We start from the raw sequence: 24,678 nt of genomic DNA on the forward strand, positions 1-24,678 counted from the left end.
CCATTATTATATTAAGCTTATTTCTAAGCTGTTAAAATCAGTTGTGCCAAGATCCAAGGAAGACGAGATTTTGACATGTTTCAAAATGTTTGCAATGGTTTGGTCTATCTTCCAAGAAGTGATAGAACTGAATTTTTCTCACTGTAATCGGAAAATTGTGAAAACTTCACATGTCCCACTTTGTAGCTGAAAACAACTCTACATCACTGTAATCTTCCTGCTGGCTTCAGCATATCCAGAGTCACATGCACGCATGCCTCTTATATTCAGATAACTGTCACTGACAATTAGAAAAAGAAAAGGCAAAAGTAAAAGCTGAAGTACTAATATTAAAGAAAACATTATCTACCCAACACGAATAAATAGTACAGATATTGGCCCCCCCAAAATGAAAATGAAGATGAAAGGCTCAACTACAATAGGGACTTTGACAAAAGGGGCCATAATCTGTTAATTCAAAATGAAGTAAGACCTCCCTAAAAAAGAACAAACAAATTTGGGTTGGATATATGAACTCACTGACCATGTTTCTCCATTTAAATTCATTTCAGGCAACAAACAACAAACTCGATATGCTTAAAAGTTGGCCTCTGTATCTGATTTTAGTTTAGTTACTGCACTTCTCAAGACTAATGACCAATTTAATCTGTTGCATTGACAAGATCAGAGTGTTCATGCAAGGTTGAACGTCGAAGTTCTTCAATCCCCTTAGAAACCTCGGACATTGAAGGCCGATTATCAGGATATTGAGCAGTACAATCTATTGCTAGCTGCAATAGTTGAACCATCTCTTCTTCAGCAGTATGGTATCTGAGGAGTTCTATATCGAATACTTCAGAAGGCCATTCCTCGCGAACTACAGATTCAACCCACCTTGGTAAATCAACACCTTCTTCATTCATAGTAGGTGCCTTTCCAGTAAGAAGCTCTAATAGTAATACTCCAAAGCTATAGACATCTGCTTTTTGGGAAACCTTACGAGAATCAGTTACTTCTGGAGCACGATATCCTGCTACTCGAGTAGGGGACGATGGCGGTCCAACTAAGTTAGCTAGGCCAAAATCTGAGACTCGTGCTTCGTATGATTTGGTGAGAAGAACATTACATGATTTAATATTCGCGTGGGATACATTAGGACCTTGGGAGTGTAGGTAATCTATGCCATGAGCAATTCCCAGGGCTATACTCGACCTGATTTCCCAATTCAACGGCGTTCTGCCTGTCCCCTTGCTTCCTAGCAAATTAAAGAAATTATAGTGAATAGAAAGAAGGTTACAGTACATTAAAAAAAACCTCTCTTTGCGTACACATTACACTTACACTGTGTTTGTTGTTATTGTTGTTGTAAAGAAGGTTACAGTAAGCAAACAGCTCATTTCAGCTTCTAAGCTCACTTTAACAAGTTTCAAGTGTTCCAGAGGCAAAAAATCTACAAGTTCATACAAGATTCACATGGCAGAAAACTAGTCTCCAGTATTCAAAATTCTACTCCTGCTCTAGATAGTAAAAAGAACATATAATTGTAGACCCTATTTTTGTAGGGTTAAGTGAAAGATTATATTGTGCTTCTGCAACTTTCCCCTGTATATGGACAGGTGACCTACAAAATGACAAAAGGTCCTTTGGCTATAATGACATCAACTAAATCAAATAAGTACTACTTATAGCTTTTAATTACAAACAACTTTAGATTTAACATACTTCCTTATATTAGAAGCATGCTTTACGTGATGAAGAGTGAGGGAAATGATAATAAAGAATGCTTAATTCTAGGATCACATTTTCATTGAGTTGAGGGCCCCAGTACAAACACTGCAGGTAACACAGTATGCAACATGTCAAACTAACTAGTAACATTTTACCTTTGACACACTCATTAAAAAAAAACGAACTTCTAGGAAAAAAAAAATGTATTCACTAAATTAACCTTAATTAATTGTTAGCTTGACATATTGGAATGGAATATGTAAAGAAGGGCAAATTTTAAAAAAATAAAATTAATTCCTTCTTGATTATGTAAATGAACATTTATTTTGGACCAAAATAAAAAGATAAAATGATTACTTATTAAGGGTATTTTAGTCAAAAACCCCTCTAAATTTCTAGGAGCAAGTAACTTTCTTAATCAATGTGCCCGAGCCTAGAACAACAATTATTTTGGACCGGAGGGAGTACCGATGAAGGCAGAAGAATAGAGATTGAACTCTGGTAAGTAGCATGGCTCCAACAAAATATCAAAAGCTGGAATTAAGAACATAGTGTATCTTCAAAAATTAATGGAAATGAAGTAAAAGCACCAGATTTTGGCATTAGTGAATTGTAACTCTAACTTACCATGAAGAAATGCAGACAAGCTCCCCATTGGCATATAATCATACACAAGAAGTTTCTCCTCTCCACTGTAATAATATGCCCTAAGAGGCACCAAATTCTCATGATTCATTGCTCCAACTGTTTCAATTTTATCCCTGAACTCCTTTTCAGATATAGCCACATCTTTCAATCTCTTAACAGCAACAATTGTACCTATCTCCAAAACTGCCTTATAAGCTGTTCCAAATGTTCCTTTCCCAAGAACCTCAGCAGATGCTTTCAACAAATCCTCCAAATCAAATGCTTTATAATAATCTCCAAAAAACACAAGTTTTTTAGCCCCATTTTCACTAGTACTCAATGCTGCTGCCACAGAATACCCATTATTTCCACCTCCATTCTCTGATTCCACAATTTGCTTCTCCACTGAAACTTCTGTTTCTGTTTGCTTAATTACTGAAGTCTCAAAAGACCTTTTTTTATCACTTGTAGTCCTACATAATACAAACAAAATTAACAACAAAACAAGAAACCCCACAACAGAACCAATTACAACCCCAGCAACAGCTCCACTGGACAACTTATTTTTCTTAGTTGAATTCCCAATTTCAATTCCAGCAGTAGCTATAGCAGGCTGGGCCCCACCTCCTGGACAAATACCAAGTGGCTTTCCACATAGTGAATTCCCAAGAAAAGCATCCACAGGCATTGACTCCAAACTTCTCGGAACAGACCCATTTAATTTATTAAAAGACACATTAAACTGTTCTAGATTGGTAAACTTTAGATCAGGTAGAGACCCAGAAAAATGATTCCTTTCAAGAAGAAGTGTTCTCAATCGGGTCAAATTGTTAAACCCGGATGGTATTTCACCAGAAAAGTTGTTATGAGCAAGATTTAACCGAACTAAAGAGCGAAGCCCAAAGAGAAAAGAAACTGGGCTGGTAAAAAAGTTACCCTGAAGATAAAGGTTACGAAGCTCAACATTTTTGGAAAGGTCATAAGGGAGAGGACCCGAAAGGTTGTTGAGACGAAGGCTGAGTGTACGGAGGCTCGTGAGGTTGGAGATGATGTTCACCGGAAGTTTACCGGAGAGAGCGGAGGCCGGTAGCCGGAGAACGGTAACACGGTTGTTTTCGCATTGTACACCAGCCCAGTTGCATGGGGAGGTGGTGTTGGAAATGTTCCAGAGGAATGTACGGCCACCTACGGCCGAACGAAAGGCTAAAAGGGCGGCGCGGTCGGTGGTCAGGTCCGAGGATGTTGAGGAGAAGATGAGAGCATGAATGAGGAGGATTAGTAGTAGCATTTTCAGCTTTGGCTGTAGAACTAAGGTAGAATAATTAGGCAGCATTTTGTAGGAGAGTGATGAAAAATTATGTAGTTGTAGTACAAGAAAAAGAGAGTGTAAATTAAGAAAGAAAGAAAAAACCATAGCTGTTAAATCAGCTAGTGATTATGGTCAACTACCAGTTGATGGATTTCATGATTAAATTCAAAAAGACAAAGCGGAGTGTACTGTCTCTGCTCGAGGGTCAGTCTGCCGCTTTTTCTCAGACTTTCTTTTGCTTTTTCTAGTGTGGTTTTGTTTTTCCCCTTTTCTTTTTGTTGTTTTACTCCATCCATTTCAGTTTAGGACTAAACATAACAAACGAGAGATAACAGCTAATATACCATCTTCTAGAGCAGAAAATGAATCTATAAATCAACATTAAATATCAAATAACGGTGACATTGTTACTCAGAAAAAGAGAATACACGGTGGCGTGATTAGTGAATAACCACATTTTTCTTAGTCATTTTCTTGGTTAAATTAGAACTTCAAGAAACCCTTCTCTCTTCCATTAATTAGCAATTACAAAGATTTTTTTCCCATCTTTTCTGTTGAGTAATTCTCTTTTTTCTCTTCTTTTATTGGTTGATCAAAAGCCATTGTCAATGAGCTAACAAAAGTACGTTCTCACATGGATTGCAGAAGGGTACCATTCTGTCTCTCCAAAAAAGGGATTAAGAGAATTTACGATATAACCACTCCTCGTTTCTTTCCAATTTTTCCTTTAGCCCCTTTTGATAAATACTCGTCAATGGGGACTCCTAAAGTGGCTGCATCCAGAGTCCGGACTGTAACGATCCGATCGGTCGTTTTGAGTATTATAATTCCGTTTTTTCATTTACTGCTCAATTTATGCTTTACATTTGTTATGTGACTTGTCGGGGGTAATTGGTTCGGGTCCGGTGAGATTTTTGAATGATTTGGAACACCTAGTTCCAAGGTTTCGAAATTCAGTTGAAAATGTTGACCAGATGTTGACATATGTGTAGTGACCCAGAAAATTTTGCTAAGGAAATTATTAATAATCAAAAAACAAATGCGGAAGCAAAGTTTGAAATATGGTGGAATAATCCATAAAAATGACGAGTCCAAATACCATCCCAGAATTGGTGTCACAAGTGCACGAACTTCTAGAATAAATACAAAAAAAGTTCGGAATAAAATATAGCTATATGGAAATAAACACACATCTAAAGTAAAATAGATGGGGACTTCAGAACTGCAAACGCCATGCAGTTATACCTCAAGTCTCCTGTGGTAGCTGAAATCCGAGCAAGTCTATGGTACGCCGCTGGGACCAACTCCAAAATCTGCACAAGAAGTGTAGAATGTAGTATCAGTACAACCGACCCCATGTACTGGTAAGTGCTGAGCCTAACCTCGACGAAATAGTGACGAGGCTAAGGCGGTTCACTTACATTAACCTGTACGCAATATTAATAACAACAACAAATAATAGAAATAAATCAGATAACTCATTTATAATAATTGAAGCCAACTCAGCAGTCATAATCCATTATTATTTCAACCAATTCTGTTGCAGCGTGCAACCCGCTCTCACAATATATTCCTTTGAATCAAGTCTGTCATGTATTTATTTCATTCAAGTATATATATAGACTTTTAAATAAGTCTGTTGCGGCGTGCAATCCGATCCCCCAATATTGACTTTTTATAATAAGTCTGTTGCGGCGTGCAACCCGATCCTCCAGTATGGACTTTTTAATAAGTTTGTTGCGGCGTGCAACCCGATCTTCTAATATATATCCATTTCAATCAATTCTGTTGCGGCGTGCAACCCGATCCTCCAATATATATCCATTTCAATCAATTCTGTTGCGGCATGCAACCCGCTCCTCCAACATATTCATTTACCAATTCTTATAGAAGAAATTTTTCCCATAATTGCAACAATTAATATAAATCTATAAGACAACAAGCATACAGTAATTATGATTTAATTATGAAACGAACAATGAAAAATAACAAATTATTATAAAAATCAGGGAGAAAATAGACAGTTTAATATTTAATATGCTAAATGTCAAATAATAATTAAGACACATAATTCAAATAACATGAAATAATTAATGCAAGAATTCAAGGATTAATGTTTGACAAAGAATAGGAGAGAAACAATTATTATAATAATTAATTCATGATTTAAAATAATTATGATTTTCAAGTAAGTAGGCAAACAATCAATTTGACGACGTATAGACACTCGTCACCTCGCCTATATGTCGTTCACATGCATTTCACATAACAAATAATTTAAGGGTTGTATTCTCTCAAGTCAAAGTTAACCCCGACACTTACCTCGCTTTGAAAATTCCAAATCAATTATTCAACCACAGCTTTTCCTTTTAAATTTGCCTCTGAAAGCTTCGAATCTATCTCACCACCTTCTTTTGAACTATATCTATTTCTTTTAGCACTCTAGACACACTGACGGGAGCAAACAAATTTAGAAGTCCCGCGGAGCTGATGACCGCGGGTGGAGAATTACTCGATAAATAGAAGACCATGCTACTGTTTTGGGCCAACAAAGTCAAAATCTTCGTCAACGCAAGGAAAGGACATGACAGGGGTGGCTAGTTCGAGTAAGAGAGACAGATACAGATAAGGTTCTTTTTTCTGAGAGACCCGCTCTTGACTTTAATCATACCCACTAGTAAGCGCAGTGGATGCTCCTTCATATAGTCTTCTTGACATATCAAGTCAAGAGGGCGAGGCTCCTAGCAATGGAGGGAAAGGGGAGTGGGTAAGCGGGCTCCTTTCACTTGACTGGTTAGTTAGGAGTGATCTTTTTTCGCACATCTCAACTCTTTTTCTCTTTACCTATTATTCCTACATGTTCCATTAGTAACATTCCCTTGAGATGTTACTGCAGATTTTGCTTGTGTTTAATTCACAAACAATTCAATATATTCAATACTAATCATAGGAATTAATTTCTTATGAATTTAAAAAACTTTCGGATAAAAATTCGAAATTCATTAAAATATTCGGCAGTGGGACCCACATCTCAAATCCCGGAAAAACTCACGAAATCCGAATACCCGTTCCGATACGAGTTCAACCATATAAAATTTGTCCAATTCCGATATCAAATGGACCTTCAAATCTTAATTTTTCGTTTTTGAAAAATTTTATAAAAATCTGATTTTTCTTCCAAAATTTTACGGATTCATGATAAAAATGAGTATGAAATCGTGAAATATAATAAATATAGAATAAGGAACACTTACCCCAATATTTTCCCGTGAAAATCGCCCAAAAATCGCCTTACCCGCGCTCAAAAATGGGAAAGAGTTGAAAATGGGTTGAAACCCCATTTCCAAAACTTAAGTACTGTTTTTGGGATTTTTACCCTTCGCGAACGCGGTCAGTGACTCGCGTTCGCGAAGCACAATTATGTGCTGTCAAATTTTACTATTTGCGAACGCGAGGGCTACCTCGCCAATGCGGTGCATGCCTGGCTTGGCCTTCGCGAATGCGAAGGCTAATTTTTCCTGGCCAGTCTCTTTCCCTTCGCGAACGCGAAGCTTCTATCGCGAAGGCAAAGCTTTGAACCTCAAGCCTTCGCGAACGCGGTCACTATATCGCGAACGCGAAGCACAAAACGTGTGAGCCCCTATTTGCTCTTCGCGTTTGCGAGAGTACCTTCGCGAACGCGAAGAAGAACACACCAGAAGCCTGAAGTCTGCAGAAAACCAGATTTCTTAAGTTCCAAATCATCCCGTAGCCTATCCGAAACTCACCCGAGCCCTCGAGACTCCAAACCAAACATGCACATAAGTTCTAAAACATCATACGAACTTGCTCGCGTAATCAAATCGCCAAAATAACACCTAGAACTACGAATCGGACACCCAATCAAAGGAAATTTTCAAGAAAACTTTAAAACTTATATTTTTATAACCGGGCGTCCGAATCACGTCAAATCAACTCCGATTCTCACCAAATTTGGCAGACAAGTCATAAATATTATAGTGGACCTATACCGGGCTCCAGAACCAAAATACGGACCCGAGGTCAATAAATCCAACATGAGTAATTTCTTAAAAATTATTAAGCTTTCAAGCTTTTAATTTTTCATCAAAATTCCATATCTCGGGCTAGGGACCTCAAAATTCGATTTCGAGCATACGCCCAAGTCCCAAATCACGATACGGACCTACCGGAATTGTTAAAATACTGATCTGGGTCTGTTTGCTCAAAATATTGACCAAAGTCAACTTAGTTGAGTTTTAAAACTCTAATTCACATTTTAAATTCATTTTTCACATAAAAACTTTTCAAAAAATTGTACGGACTGCGCACGCAAGTCGAGGAATGATAAATGGTGCTTTTCAAGATCTTTGAATACTGAATTACTTATTAAATTTAAAGATGACATTTTGGGTCATCACATTCTCCACCTTTAAAACAAACGTTCGTCCTCGAACGGAGTTAGAAACAAAAATACCTGAGCTGGTGAATAAGTGTGGATATTTACTCCGCATGTCCGACTCGGACTCCCAGGTAGATGCCTCTACCGGCTGACCTCTCCATTGCACCCGAACTGAAGGATAACTCTTTGACCTTAGTTGTCGGACCTGTCGGGCTAGAATAGCCACCGGCTCCTCCTCGTAAGTCAAATCTTTGTCCAATTGGACTGAGCTGAAATCTAACACATGGGACGGATCACCATGATATTTCTGGAGCATAGACACATGGAATACCGGATGAACCGCTGATAAACTAGGTGGTAATGCAAGCATGTAGGCTACTTCACCCACCCTTTCAAGAATTTCAAAGGGTCCGATATACCTAGGGCTCAACTTGCCCTTCTTTCCGAACCTCATTACACCTTTCATAGGTGAAACCCGGAGCAATATTCTTTCTCCAACCATGAATGCAATATCACGAACTTTTCGGTCGACATAACTCTTTTGCCTAGACTGAGCTGTGCGAAGTCGATCCTAAATAATCTTGACCTTATCCAAGGCATCATGTACCAAATCGGTACCCAACAACCGAGCCTCTCCCGGTTCAAACCAACCAACTGGCGATCGACATCGCCTTCCGTATAATGCCTCATATGGAGCCATCTGAATGCTCAACTGGTAGCTATTATTATAAGCAAATTTCGCAAGTGGCAAGAAATGATCCCAAGAACCTCCAAAGTCTATAACACAAGTGCGGAGCATATCTTCCAATATTTGAATAGTGCGCTCTGACTGTCCATCTGTTTATGGATGAAATGATGTACTAAACTCCACCATCGTGCCTAACTCACGCTGTACAACCCTCCAGAAATGTGAGGTAAACTGCGTACCTCGATCTGAAATAATAGACACGGGCATACCGTGAAGGCGGACAATCTCACGAATGTAAATTTCAGCTAACCTCTCTGAATAATAGGTAACTGCCACTGGAATGAAATGTGTTGACTTGGTCAACCTGTCCACAATGACCCAAACTGCATCCAATTTTCTCTGAATTTGTGGGAGCCCAACAACAAAATCCATAGTGATACGCTCCCACTTTCACTCATGAATTTCTGACTTCTGAAGCAAACCACCAGGTCTTTGATGCTCGTACTTAACTTGCTGACAATTCATACACCGAGCTACATATGCAACTATATCCTTTTTCATTCTCCTCCACCAATAATGTTGCCGCAAATCTTGATACATTTTGGCGGTACCTGGATGAATAGAATACCTGGAACTGTGTGCTTCTTCAAGAATTAATTCACAAAGTCCATCCATATTAGGCACACAAATACGACCCTGCATTCACAGAACCCCATCTTCCCCCACAGCAACCTGTTTGGCATCACCGTGCCACACCGTGTCCTTAAGGACAAGTAAATGAGGATCATCATACTGCCTCTCTCTGATGCGCTCATATAAAGAAGACCGAGCGACTGTGCAAGCTAGAACCCGGCTGGTTTCTGAAACATCTAACCTCACGAACTGATTAGCCAAAGTCTGAACATCTGTAGCTAATGGTTTCTCACCAACCGGAATATACGCAAGACTGCCCATACTCACAGCCTTTCTACTCAAGGCATCAGCCACCACATTGGCCTTTCCGGGGTGATACAAAATGGTGATATCATAGTCTTTCAACAACTCTAACCATCTTCTCTACCTCAAATTAAGATCTTTTTGTTTGAACAGATACTGAAGGCTGTGATGATCAGTAAATACCTCACACGAGACACCGTAGAGGTAATGCCTCCAAATCTTCAGCGCATGAACAAAGGCTGCCAATTCTAAGTCATGAACAAGATAATTCTTCTCGTGAACTTTCAACTGCCGCGACACATATGCAATTACCTTGCCATCTTGCATTAATACTGCACCAAGCCCAATGTGAGATGCGTCACAATATACCGTATACGATCCTGAACCTATGGGTAATACCAACACTGGCGCCGTAGTCAAAGCGGTCTTGAGTTTCTGAAAGCTCAACTCAAATTCATCTGACCATCTGAATGGGACACCCTTCTGGGTTAGTCTGGTCAATGGGCTTGCTATAGATGAAAACCCTTCCACGAACTGACGATAATAACCTGCTAAACCCAGGAAACTCCGGATCTCTGTAACTGAAGTAGGTCTAGGCCAATTCTGAACAGCCTCAATCTTCTTAGGATCTACCTTTATGCCTTCTACCGATACAACATGCCCAAAAAGGCAACTGAGTCTAACCAAAACTCGCATTTTGAAAATTTGGCATATAATTGATTATTCTTCAATGTGTGAAGCACACTTCGAAGATGCTGCTCATGCTCCTCTCGACTGCTGGAGTAAATCAAGATATCATCAATGAATATAATCATAAAAGAATCCAAATAAGGCTTGAACACTCGATTCATCAAATCCATAAATGCTGTTGGAGCATTTGTCAACCCAAATGACATCACTAGGAACTTATAATGCCCATACCGAGTCCGAAAAGTTGTCTTAGGGACATCAGATTCCCTAATCTCCAACTGATGGTAACCAGATCTCAAATCAATCTTTGAAAATACCTTGGCACCCTGAAGCTGATCAAATAAGTCATCAATTCTTGGCAGCGGATATTCTTTTTTGATAGTGGCCTTGTTCAACTGCCGATAATCTAAACACATCTGCATCGAGCCATCTTTCTTCTTTACAAATAATACTGGTGCACCCCAAGGCGAGACACTGGGTCTAATGAATCCCTGATCAAGCAAGTCTTGTAATTGCTCTTTTAATTTTTTCAACTCTGGCGGGGGCATATGGTATGGTGGAATAGAAATGGGCTGAGTGTCCGGAGCCAAATCAATACAGAAGTCAATATCTCTGTCGGGTGGCATCCCCGGCAGATCTGCAGGAAATACTTCTGAAAATTCACGAACAACTGGTACTGAGTCCATAGAAGGGACATTCGTACTGAGATCGCGAATATAAGCCAAATAGGCTAGACACCCTTTCTCTACCATACGCCGAGATTTCATATAAGAAATAACCGTGCTGGCAGAATGGCCAGGAGTTCCTTTCCACTATAACCGAGGTAACCCCGACATAGCTAGGGTCACTGTCTTGGCATGACAGTCCAATATAGCATGATAAGGAGACAGCCAATCCATACCCAAGATGACATCAAAATCTACCATATCAAGAAGTAGAAGATCCACACTAGTCTCAAAATTACCAATAGTAACCACACACGAACAATAGACATGATCTACTACAACAGAGTCTCCCACCGGTGTAGATACACACACAAAAACACTCAGAGAATCACAAGGCACAACCAAATATGAAGCAAAATAGGAGGACACATAGGAATAAGTAGATCCTGGATCAAATAGAACTGAAGCATCTCTATGAAAAACTAGAATAATACCTGTGATCACAACATCAGATGACTCGGCCTCAGGCCTAGCTGGAAAAGCATAAAATCGGCGGTGGGCACCACCACTCTGAACTGCATCTCTAGGACGGCCTCTAACTGGCTAGCCTCCACCTCTAACGGTCTGACCTCCATCTCTAATGGCCCGACCTCCACCTCTAGCTGCCTGACCCCTACCTCTAGCTGGCTGAGCAGGCGGTGAAGCAACCGGTGCTGGTATGATGGCACGAGAATCCTGCCAAGATCTGTTACTCGCCAATCTAGGGCAATACCTCCTGATGTGACCAATGTTCCCACACTCATAACACCCATCCTGATGTCGTGGCTACTGAAGCTGAAGCTGACCCAAATGGGCCGGATAACCACTGTAGTAACTCTGGAGTGGTGGTGCACTGATAGAAGCTGAACGTGCACTGAATACTGGCTGCCCAGAGTAAGGCATAATAGGACCGTGACTCCCTGAAGCACCGGGAGATGCATGAAGTGCTGAATGAAATGGTCTGGGAGGATGACCCCTACCAAAATTACCCCTGCCTCCAGACGAGGCACCACTGAAACTACCGAACTGACGAGGCCTCTTATCAGACCTCTGCCCTCTCTCCTGTGCAAGAACCATCTCGATCCTCCTGGCGACATTAGCAGCTGCCTGAAAAGAAATCTCACTTCCGATTTCCTTGGCCATCTGAAGTCTGATAGGGTGAGTGAGTTCCTCAATAAACCTCCCCACTCTCTCCCCCTCCGTAGGTAGTAAAAGGAGAGCATGACGGGCAAAAACCATAAAACGGGACTCATACTGAGTAACAGTCATACTGCCCTGCTGTAGACGCTCAAATTGCTTGCGGAATTCCTCTCTCAGTGTGATATGGAGGAACTTCTCCAGAAATAGTTGAGAGAACTGCTCCCAGGTAAGTGCAGGTGATCCGACTGGTCGGTTCAATGTATAATTTCTCCACCACCTCTTGGCGGAACCCGTCATCTGGAATACAGCAAAATCAACTCCATTGGTCTCAACTATACCCATGTTCCGTAACACCTCATGGAAGCGTTCAAGATAATCTTGTGGGTCCTCAGAAGGTGTACCACTAAAGTGAATTGGAAATAGCTTACTGAACTTATCCAGTCTCAATAAGGCCTCAAAAGACATGGCGGGCCTATCACCGGTCTGTACCGCAACAACCGGCTGAACTATCCCAACTGGCGGGGCTTCTGGAGCCTGATTCTGGGGAGCTATCTGCTCCAGAGCGGGAGTAGTGGGAGTTTGTGCTCCTTCCCCAGCCCGTGAGATGGCTGGTGCCACTAAAAATGTACCATTCTGGGCCACGCCCTCCATAAGACTTACTAGACGGACTAGAGCGTCTTGAAGTACTGGAGTGGCTATGAATCCTTCCGGGACCTGAACTGGCCCAACTGGTACATTCTGAACTGGAACCTCCTCCTGAAGGTCTACCTGAGGTTCTACAACAGGTGCAGTTGCTCGAGCTCTGGACTGAACTCTACCTCAGCCTCTAGCACGACCTCGGCCTCGACCTGTACCCCTGGCCATAGTTGCCACCGGGGGTTCCGGTCCCTGTCCATCGGTAGAGGTATTACGTGTTCTCACCATTTGCGAGATAATAAGAGTAAAATGGTTCAATCATCGATGATAGAATAAAATCGCACGACAGAATAAGAAAGAAGTGATATTGTTCCTAAACTTCATAGCCTCTGAGAGATAAGTACAGACGTCTCCGTACCGATACTTCAGACTCTACAAAGCTTGCTCGTGACTCGTGAGACCTATGAAACCTAGTGGTCTGATACCAACTGTCACGATCCGAAATTTTCACCTTCGGACCGTGATGGCGCCTAACATTTCACTTGCTAGGCAAGCCAACGTTAGAATAATATTAACCAATTTTTAAACAATCTTTAAATTATTAATAATCAAAAAATAAATGCGGAAGAAAAGTTTGAAATATGGTAAAATAATCCATAAAAATGACGGTGTCTAAATACCATCCCAGAATTGGTGTCACAAGTGTACGAGCTTCTAGAATAAATACAAATAAAGGTCTGAATAAAATATAGCTGTCTGAAAATAAACACACAGCTAAAGTAAAATAGATGGGTACTTCAGAACTGCGGACGCCATGTAGTTATACCTCAAGTCTCCTGTGGTAGCTGAAATCCGAGCAAGTCTATGGTACGCCGCTGAGACGAACTCCAAAATCTGCACAAGAAGTGCAGAATATAGTATCAGTACAACCGACCCCATGTACTGGTAAGTGTTGAGCCTAACCTCGACGAAGTAGTGACGAGGATAAGGCGGTTCACTTACATTAACTTGTACGCAATATTAATAACAACAACAAATAATAGAAATAAATCAGGTAACTCATTTATAATAATTGAGCCAACTCAGCAGTCATAATCCATTATTATTTCAACCAATTCTGTTGCAGCGTGGAATTCGCTCTCCCAATATATTCCTTTTAATCAAGTATGTCATGTATTTATTTCAATCAAGTATATATATAGACTTTTAAATAAGTCTGTTGCGGCGTGCAATCCGATCCCTCAATATTGACTTTTTTAATAAGTCTGTTGCGGTGTGCAACCCGATCCTCCAATATGGACTTTTTAATAAGTTTGTTGCATAATAAGTCTGTTGCGGCGTGCAACCCGATCCTCCAATATGGACCTTTTAATAAGTCTGTTGCGGCGTGCAACCCGATCCTCCAATATAAACTTTTTAATAAGTCTGTTGCGGCGTACAACCCGATCCTCCAATATATATCCATTTCAATCAATTCTGTTGCGGCGTGCAACCCGCTCCTCCAACATATTCATTTACTAATTCTTATAGAAGAAATTTTCCCCATAATTGCAACAATTAATATAAAGCTATAAGACAACAAGCATACAGTAATTATGATTTAATTATGAAACAAAAAATGACAAATAGCAAATTATTATGGAAATCAGGCAGAAAATAGGCAGTTTAATATTTAATATGCTAAATGTCAAATAACAATTAAGACACATAATTCAAATAGCATGAAAGAATTCAAGGATTAATGTTTGGCAAAGAATAGGAGAGAAACAATTATTATAATAATTAATTCATGATTTAAAATAATTTATGATTTTTCAAGTAAGTAGGCAAACAATCAATTTGACGACGTATAGACACTCGTCACCTCGCCTATACGTCGTTCACATGCATTTCACATAACAAAAAATTTAAGGGTTCTATTCCCTCAAGTCAAAGTTAACCCCGACACTTACCTCGCTTTGCAAATTCCAAATCAATTATTTAACCACAGCTTTTTCTTTTAAATTTGTCTTCGAAAGCTTCGAATCTATTCACAAACAATTTAATATATTCAATACTAATCATAGGAATTAATTCCTTATGAATTTACAAATTTTTCGGATAAAAATCCGAAATTTATTAAAATATTCGGCAGTGGGGCCCATGTCTCAAATCCCAGAAAAACTCGCGAAATGCGAACACCCATTTCGATACGAGTTCAACCATACAAAATTTGTCCAATTCCGATATCAAATGGACCTTCAAATCTTAATTTTTCGTTTTTGGAAGATTTTATAAAAATCTGATTTTTCTTCCAAAATTTCACGGATTCATGATAAAAATGAGTATGAAATCGTGAAATATAATCAATATAGGATAAGGAATACTTACCCCAATATTTTTCCGTAAAAATCGCCCAAAAATCGCCTTACCTGAGCTCAAAAATGGGAAAGAGTTGAAAATGGGTCGAAACCCCATTTCTAGAACTTAAGTTCTGTTTCTGATATTTTTACCCTTCGCGAACGCGGTCAGTGCCTCGCGTTCGCGAAGCACAATTATGTGCTGTCAAATTTTACTCTTCGCGAACGCGAGGGCTACCTCGCGAACGCGGTGCATGCCTGGCTTGGCCTTCGCGAACGCGAGATGCCCTTCGCAAAAGCGAAGGCTAATTTTTCCTGGCCAGTCTCTTTCCCTTTGCGAACGCGAGGCTTCTATCGCGAAGGCGAAGCTTTGAACCTCAAGCCTTCACTAACACGGTCACTATGTCGCGAACGCGAAGCACAAAATATGCCAGCCCCAATTTACTCTTCGCGTTCGCGAGAGTACCTTCGCAAACGTGAAGAAGAACACACCAGAAGCCTGAAGTCTGCAGAAAATCAGATTTCTTAAGTCCTAAATCATCCCGTAGCCTATCCGAAACTCACCCGAGCCCTCGGGGCTCCAAAACAAACATGCACACAAGTTCTAAAATATAATATGAACTTTCTCGCGCGATCAAATCGCCAAAATAATGCTTAGAACTACGAATCGGATACCCAATCAAAGGAAATTTTCAAGAAAATTTTAAAACTTATATTTTTACAACCGGGAGTCCAAATCACGTCAAATCAACTCCGATTCTCACCAAATTTGGCAAACAAGTCATAAATATTATAGTGGACCTATACTGGGCTTCGAAACTAAAATACGGACCCGAGATCAATAAATCCAATATCAGTAATTTCTTAAAAATCATTAAGCTTTCAAGCTTTTAATTTTTCATCAATATTCCATATCTCGGGCTAGGGACCTCGGAATTCGATTCCGGGGATACGCCCAAGTTTCAAATCACGATACGGACCTACTGGAATTATTAAAACACTGATCCGGGTCCGTTTGCGCAAAATATTGACCAAAGTCAACTTACTTGAGTTTTAAAGCTCTAATTCACATTTTTAATCTATTTTTCACATAAAAACTTTTCGAAAAATTGTACGGACTGCACACGTAAGTCGAGGAATGATAAATGGTGCTTTTTGAGGTCTTAGAATACAGAATTACTTATTAAATTTAAAGATAATATTTGGGGTCTTCATACCACTATTCAAAGAGATAGAACTCAAGAAGAAGAAAAATGCTTGCTCTCTTCTCTTCCCCTTTTTGCAAAACTAGCCTTCTTTTTTGGTGGCTACCTTCATATTTCTGTGACAACAATAGGAGGAGACCAGTCGGAACTAGAATTTTCCTAAAGAAGGTTCAAAAAATTAATTTGTTTTTTAAATATGTGGAGAAGTCAAGGTGATTCAATACCTTATATATATATATATATATAAACTTTCCGAAAAATTATACGGACTGCACACGTAAGTCGAGGAATGATAAATGGTGCTTTTCAAGGTCTTAGAACACAGAATTACTTATTAAATTTAAAAATGACATTTTAGGTCATCACACCACTATTCAAAGAGATAGAACTCAAGAAGAAGAAAAATGATTGCTCTCTTCTCTTCCCCTTTTTGCAAAACTAGCCTTCTTTTTTGGTGGCTACCTTCATGTTTCTGTGACAACAACAGGAGGAGACCAGTCGGAACTAGAATTTTCCTAAAGAAGGTTCAAAAAATTAATGTTTTTTTAAACATGTGGAGAAGTCAAGGTGATTCAATATATATATATATATATATATATATATATATATATATATATATATATATATATATATATATACATAACATTAAAAACTCAATTTCCGAACGAAAGAGAGTTTGGACGAACCCCGAGCTCGGTCACTGCAGGAGACATCGTGATTGCATTTGAGATATCAATTTGTTGGATTTGTTGCCCTGAGTAAGTTTTTTTTTATGATTGACAAAGAAACACACGCATGAACCAGGTCCATCACAAGGCATGCGTGTTAAGGAGATCAGCATAAATGGTTATACTGAATGTCTCCTCAACAAAAATGTTGCATATTTGATAAGGAGAAAGACTCCTTACTTAAAGAGAACTCTATCCTAGATAAGGGAGGAGTTAGAAGTTAGAAGATAAATTGAACTCTTCCTTAGCATTAGAACTCTAGTTAATCATATTCTACTAACTCAATAAATATTACTCCCACCGTTTCAATTTATGTGAACCCATTTGACTGGGCACGGAATTTAAGAAAAGAGAGAAGACTTTTGAACTTGTGGTGTAAAATGAAGCATATATATTTTGTGTGGCTATAAATCATTGCATAAAGGAAAATATTTTCCAACTAGGGAAAGAGATCATTTTTTTTGGCACGGACTAAAAAGGAAATAGGTTCACATAAATTGAAACGGAGGGAGTACTTTGTTCTCTTCTACAAGTAACGCACAAATGCAGAAGTTAAGCAAGAGTTGAGAGCAAAATAGCAAGATATTTTGCAAGTAATTCAAGTGTGCGAGCTTAAAGCTACATGAACTAGGGCTGCTTATCGAGCGGATTGGGCGGTTAATTACTCTTAATGGTTTGGCTTAACGGTTATCGACTTTTAAATGTATTAATCTGCTAGCCACTCGATAAGATATCGGGCAGATTGGTATCGGTTTAGCTCTTATCGGGCAGTTTTCAGGTGGTTTATCGGCCTAATTCAATCTATATTGCGTGCATTAATTGTTTGCTGACCGCCTAGCATACAAATTCAGAATAGAAAGTTACACATTGAGTCGAGACATACATGTTTGTTAACGCCTACATAAGAATGATGTAGTGTGTCATGTGTTGTAGAGTGAAAAAGCAGAACACATTGTAGACTACATTACATCCCAAAGTAGACTACATATGAGTCCAGACATACATATCTGTTAACGCCTACCATTAAATCCCAAAGTAGACTACATTACATGAGTCTAGACATACATATGTATAAAACGCCTAGCATACAAATTCAGAATAGGAAATTCCAGTCTATATTCAAAGTGAGTCCAGAATACATATTTCAAAATGATTAATCCATAAGTGAGCAGACTACACATAAATGTTTGGCCTACATCTAACGCCTAACCGTGCTTGAATTTCTGCAGCTTCAAAGTTCAAACAAAAGCTTAATCCATAAGTGAGCAGATCCCTATAAAAAATATGCATACACCAAATTTCAGCATTAGGCAACGAAGTAGAGACTGATAAATACTACGGTCTTGAGGCAATAAGAAGAGTTGAAGACCACACAAACCATTTCAGAATAGAGAAAGGTGAACGTAAAAGTACCCCTTTTTCACAGTATCATTAGCATACGTTAGCATCTGAACAGAAGTCGAAGCACAAGTCACAAACCAAAACCAAACAAAAGAAGGTTCCAGTTTGCACCAACTCCAGTTATGCCCACAATTTCTAACTTAAACTCTCAACCATGTATTTCACGCTATATCATTAACCATACAAACAACACCGAGCAAAAGTCAATTACGTATAGAAATAGGGATGAATTATAAGCAGTAAACAATTTATAGGAAATGCAGATGCGCTCTTTCCCCATAACATAATTCAAGACACTACTATCGTCAATATTATGGGATAAAAGTTGTGGCACATCACTGTTTTTCTTCTATTAAACATAGACATTAGGCATTAGTTTAAAAAAACAAAAGCAGAGGTGAACCATAGACAACAGCTTAAACAATCTTATTGTAGGGTGTGAGAATAAACTAAGCTAAGCCAAGCCTGGGATCCTCTGATGCATAGTACGTAAGAAAGTAAATACACACTTATATACAACAAATACTTGAAGCCTTGATGAGTTAAATTCAAATTCTTACCAGATATATTAACACTACACGTCAATTATGGAAGGGTCTTTTCCATTGCTGGCTAAATCTGAAGAAAAAAATTAAAATAATGAGTCGTGCGATAAATATAAGCATATCAACAACACTTATATACAACAAATATAGTAACAATATTATTACCTTATTCAAGCTGCTCGATTTTATCAAGATCTTCCTCAATACTAACAGGTTGTTTTAATTTTTTATTTCGAAGCCAATCTTGAAGACACACTAGAGCTTGCACCAATTTAGGAGTTAATGAACTCCTAAATGAATCAAGAAGACGTCCTCCCGTACTAAACGCACATTCGGATGCCACACTTGAAATCAGAATAGCTAATACATCACGAACCATCTCCGCAAGAATATGAAATCTAGCTGAGTTCAATTTCCACCAAAGAAGAACATCAAATTCTTTAGTGTCATCCTCAGTTTCTTCACCTAAATATTTATCTAACTCTGTTCTAGTATCAACACCTCCACTCCCACTTTTATATTTTTTTATATATTGCATGAGTAATTCTAAAAGTCTTATATTTTGGGTGCTTGCTTGACTGCCAGAAAGCCCGGAAGTCGAAGTGTCCTATGAAGAACAATCTGAAGATGAAGCAAGCACGACACCTTTTGAGCTGGACTTTACATACTCACTAAATAATGAAGTCATGTACTTCGTCACTTCTGCTTATATAGTTACCCCCAGATCTATACCAAACATCTTTACAAGTACATAGCCAACTGATTCGAGCTTGTAGCGTGGATCCAAAATACATGAGATAAAAATTATCTTGTTTATTTTCTCTGGATCACCCCAATACTTATCAAACTTTTCTTTCATATTCTTTGTCATTTCACTTAAAATTGTATCTTCATTTGCTATCAATTGCTTCAAATAAACAGCAACTGCACAAATTTCAAGAAAATAAATATTCGATGTAACATAACGTGATCCAGATATCTTAAAAGTAAGAAGATAGAAGATTTCAAGAAACATTGTAATTCTTTTTACATTCTCCCAATCACTACTCAAAAGTTCACCTGCAGGAATTCCAACATCAATATAAGAATGCTCAAGATAATGTCTCAAGCCAATTTCACTAGAAGCATAATGTGAAAATGCACTTTCAAATTCAACAGCCCTGCGCAACATCAAGTAGGTGGAATTCCACCTAGTTGGAACATCTAAGCATAAAGTTTTTTTTTACAATTGAGTTGTTCATCATCAAAACATTCTTGAAACCTCTTCAATCTCGTAGGAGACTGCCTAACATATCTCACTGCATGGAACATCAATACATCTCATGTGAAGGTGAGTACCATTCATCAAATTAGTTTCCATTTTTGTTAATTGCTTAGACAATTCTTTTACTGTCATATCATTTGAGCTTGCATTATCAACTGTGATAGTGAAGATCTTATTTATCCCCCACTCACGTAAGCACCTACCAATACCATTTGCCATATCTTCGCCTTTATGATTAACAATAGGACAAAAATTAATTATTCTCTTATGCATATTCCATTCACTATCAATCCAATGGGTAGTGATACACATGTAATTGATTCTTTGTATATAAGTTCAGGTATCAGTGGTAATACATACTCTTTATTTTATTTCTATAAAAGACCTCTTCAACTTTTATTTTTCTTCATTAAAAAGATCAAAATAATCCCTAGTTATAGTACTACGGGAAGGGATCAGAAAATAAGGTTGCGCCATTTTCATAAAGTCTCTAAAACCTTCTTTCTCAATAAAGTTAAAAGGAAGCTCATCAACTATTACCATACGACATAACGTCTTCCTACATTCTTCTTGATCAAATTTCTAAGTAACAACAGCTACGTCACCCTGACTACCCTCCGGAACAGATTGAAAGCCTAAATTTGATTGTTTTTATCAACAATAGCAGGGCATTTAGGACACTTATTCATATGAATAAGAAGTGTCGACTTACCATCTTTGGTCTTAAAACAATGCTCAATAAAGCAATAGTCACATTTTGCTTTTGTACTCCCTTCAGAAGTAATAATTTCTGTAAAATTATCCCATACAACAGACCTTTTTTCTTTTCTTTTTTTGGTTATATTTGACTCCGTTGTTTGAGCTTGACTTATTGCATTTGAATTAGAATTTCCATTTTCACCCATCATCACCTTATCACTTTGTATATTTTCAGCCATGTATGAGTCACTGCAACAAGAAAAGAAAAGGAATGAGAATAACAAGTTGCTTAACAGGTATTTATACAAGCCATGTATGAGTTGTTTAACAGATTAGTCATCTGTAACTATGATATGATGTAATTAAGGAAAAAGTAGTTCTAATGGATATGCCACTGTAACTCTTGCTATCTATAACATGGATCATACAAGGATATCAAATTTTATTGAGATAACTATGTGATTACCTAGGTTTAGATGTAAATGAACAATTTTAATAGTTTAGCTCATTAAATATAATGGTATCTAAGCTTTTATTAATTTATTCATAGCACAAACAAAGCAAAATTACAATAAACGTGTGGTCCTTTCCTATGTTTCTTGTTCATTTCTCTTAGAAAGGTAACAATATATTAATAATCAATACAAAGGCTGTGCTAGAGCCATATTTACAATATGAGCTTGCTCTTCATACTAGGGCACTAAGATAGAGTGCTGGAAGCCTGAAAGTCGACGAGATAGAGCACTGCGGGTGGCTGCTAGTTGAGTTTCTACTGAAGCTGGTTGAATTATGGTCGAATCAAGAGAACCATAATTCTGCTGGTGGCTAGAACTTAGAGATAGAGCACTGGAAGAAGTGGAAGGGTTTTTGATATTTAATATATATATATATATATATATATATATATATATATATATATATATATATATTATATTCTTAATGGGTTAACGGATTATCCGTTAAGAAAATTGAATAATCCGCCCCCAAACCAATAAGCCGTTAATAAAAAAATTTCAATTCATTCCCCGTCTGTTAAACCGTTAACCCGATACCAATAAGCCATTAAGCTTCGGTTTCGATTCGGTTTTCGGTTTCGGTTCGGTTTTGAACACCCCTAACATGAACCAGATAGAAGAACCAGTTCTATGTGACTGTCTTTTATTCTAGTTTTATTGTAGTAAGACTTTTGAGTTGTACCTTTCAACTTTATCTAGAAGCATTTGTATTAGGTACTCTGAGTGTAGTATTCAAGTTAGAGTTAACTTGAAGTTGTCGCAACAGCTTGAGGTGGTTGCCACAAAGGGTTAGAGGTAATCCTTAAATTTACAAGAGTTTTGTAAACGTTGTTTTTGGCTCAGTAATTTAGTGAAGTATTGGAAAAATCCTACGGGTAGTAGGTCGTTATTTTTTCACCTTTTGAGCCAGGTATTTTCCACGTAAAAATACTTGTGTTCTTTACTTTCTGCATTTATTATTCCGCAACAGTAGTATAAGGAACACATAAATGAACCAAGTCCTTCTATAATCAGTGCAAGCGAAAAATTGGACACCACACAAATCACCTCTCTTGTGTGGTATTGAAGTATAAAACATCAAAATTGTAAAAAATTAATTGCACATGATATATACACTATAACACTAAATCTTATTAATATACTATATTAGATAAGTAGTAGTAAATTAACTTTTTGCTTACTAATAATAGCGTAGGTGAAGATACATGTCATGTTTTACATTTATTTGGAGTAAATTTCAGGAGTAGATTAATATTTTCCGACATCAAACACCTGCTTACCAAGGACATGGCTCCGAGGACATGGCGCGAGGTGATCATACAAGACATGGCGCGACTTCAGATCTCCGAGGATATGACTCTGGATAGGAAGGGGTGAAGGTCGAGCATTAGGGTTGTAGGTTAGGGTTGTTCCGGGGGCGGGGCTGGCCTGTTGTTGTTTCGTCGTGGGTTGTTAGTTGTTTATGTAGTTTCCTCACTATTTTCTATGGTAGTATTGTTGTTTATAGTTATTACTTTTACGTCTATTTTTCTATTTCTTACGATGCTGTTAATATTTTTTATCTTCTATTGCTGTCACTGACCTATTGTCTATTATTTATTTTTCTTCTTCTCGAGCCGAGGGTCTTTCAGAAACAGCCTCTAACCTCCCCATACCTCACTTGTGGGATTATATTGAGTTGGTGTTGTCGTTGTAAACACCTGCTTACCAACTTCATAATGGCATGACCAGTGTAGAAATAAAGTGAGTGCAAAGTATAGTGGAAAAGTCAACAAAATAATATGTGCATTAGCCTAAATCTATCGCTCTCTGAAGGAAATGTTCTAAGGTGTTTGTTTTATGAACGACAAATTTGACAATATTATTACAAGTTAGTTTGTTCAATCGAGTGTTATGTTAAGTACAAGGAATCCAACTAATTGATTTGATTTCTTATAAAAGAACGAAAGAAAACCCATGTACTGGATGAAAAAGTCTTATTTACCAACTAAAGATAGGTGGATACAAAAAGCAAATAATGAGGAACAAAATTTACACTCACAATAATGCAAACTAGCAAGGCAAGACAATGTATATAGCAAAACAGGTAAATCTGGTAAATAAACTTAGAGAAGCTTATTTGCGACAATTTAATTGCATGTGCAAGCAAACTGAAAGTTGTATTAATGTAAGGATTGTTTATACTATTAATGTAAGTTAACGCGTGATAGCAAGTTAGTTAATTATTAATTTTACTAAATGGCCAATTAATGCTTATGATAGAAATTTATTTATAATTACCTTACAAATGATGATTGGCCGTTAATTACTAATTTTACTAAATGGCCAATTAATCCTTCTTTTATTAAGTACTAGTGAACTTGCCGCGCTTCGCGCGATTATAAAAAATATTATTATATTGATCTTTTTAATAATTAATAGTTTTAAAAATTCAAAAAATAAGTTGTGAAGATCTAATTTTTAACGTTTTATATCTTGTATATCGTGTCTGGTTTCACAAAAAAAGGAGAAATTCGTTTAATTCTTTCTTTTGCATGAATTATGCATAAATTACTTTATTAGATGTTCGATACTGTGCAAAGGCAATAAAAGAGACATATTTTCTCGTCTTTGTCTAATTTAAAAGTAATTTAAAAATTAAAGTCAGTATATTGAGTTTTCTCTTTTGTATTTCTCGTGTTTAGCTTCCCAAAGGAAAATGACGCTTTTCGCCAGTTTCATCCTTCTTCTTTTCCCCCTAAAAAAAGGTCTCAATTCATGTATCTATATGATATTTAAAAAAAGTTTAATTTAAAGCAAGCCTTGATCCCAATTACATCTCTTAATTTTAAGGTCTTAGCTTTTGGGATTAAATTAATGATTTATTAGCAGTTAGCAAATCAATTAATAACAATCAAGGATTTGTTGGCAAAAGAATAGCTTATGAATAAGTTTTTGTTACGTTACTTGTCCACTCAAAACAAATATTTTAATAAGGTTATACAGATATGTTAACAACATCTTCAGCTTTGCCAAGTTATATGCCTTGCTTAGTTTTTCAGAAATGGCAGAAATAACAATTCACAAAATTATTAATCTTATTCCATAAGTCACAATATTACCATTTGATGTATATAAATAAGTCTTACCCACTCCAGGCGCAAAAT

At 37.8% G+C, this 24,678-nt stretch overlaps 1 protein-coding gene across 1 annotated transcript; it reads right to left on the reverse strand.

Annotated features, from left to right (window-relative positions):
- Window positions 1-311: 311 nt before the first annotated feature.
- On the reverse strand, window positions 312-3,860 carry LOC107768626 (putative inactive receptor kinase At1g48480). The gene is made up of 2 exons (XM_016587748.2): window positions 2,335-3,860; window positions 312-1,234 (listed from the first exon to the last, which is right to left on the reverse strand). Exons 1-2 carry the CDS (start codon window positions 3,746-3,748, stop codon window positions 642-644), a joined length of 2,007 nt encoding a protein of 668 aa, XP_016443234.1. The 5' UTR covers window positions 3,749-3,860; the 3' UTR covers window positions 312-641.
- Between the last annotated feature and the right edge of the window lie 20,818 nt (window positions 3,861-24,678).

The sequence above is a fragment of the Nicotiana tabacum genome, chromosome 22, assembly GCF_000715075.1.
Source record: "Nicotiana tabacum cultivar K326 chromosome 22, ASM71507v2, whole genome shotgun sequence".
NCBI lineage: Eukaryota > Viridiplantae > Streptophyta > Magnoliopsida > Solanales > Solanaceae > Nicotiana > Nicotiana tabacum.

Coding starts and splice junctions, on each gene's coding strand:
- LOC107768626 (XM_016587748.2), bottom strand. CDS start 3,748: ATGGTTTTTTCTTTCTTTCTTAATTTACACTCTCTTTTTCTTGTACTA. Junction 1,235..2,334: donor CTTGTCTGCATTTCTTCATG/GTAAGTTAGAGT, acceptor TTAATTTGCTAG/GAAGCAAGGGGACAGGCAGA.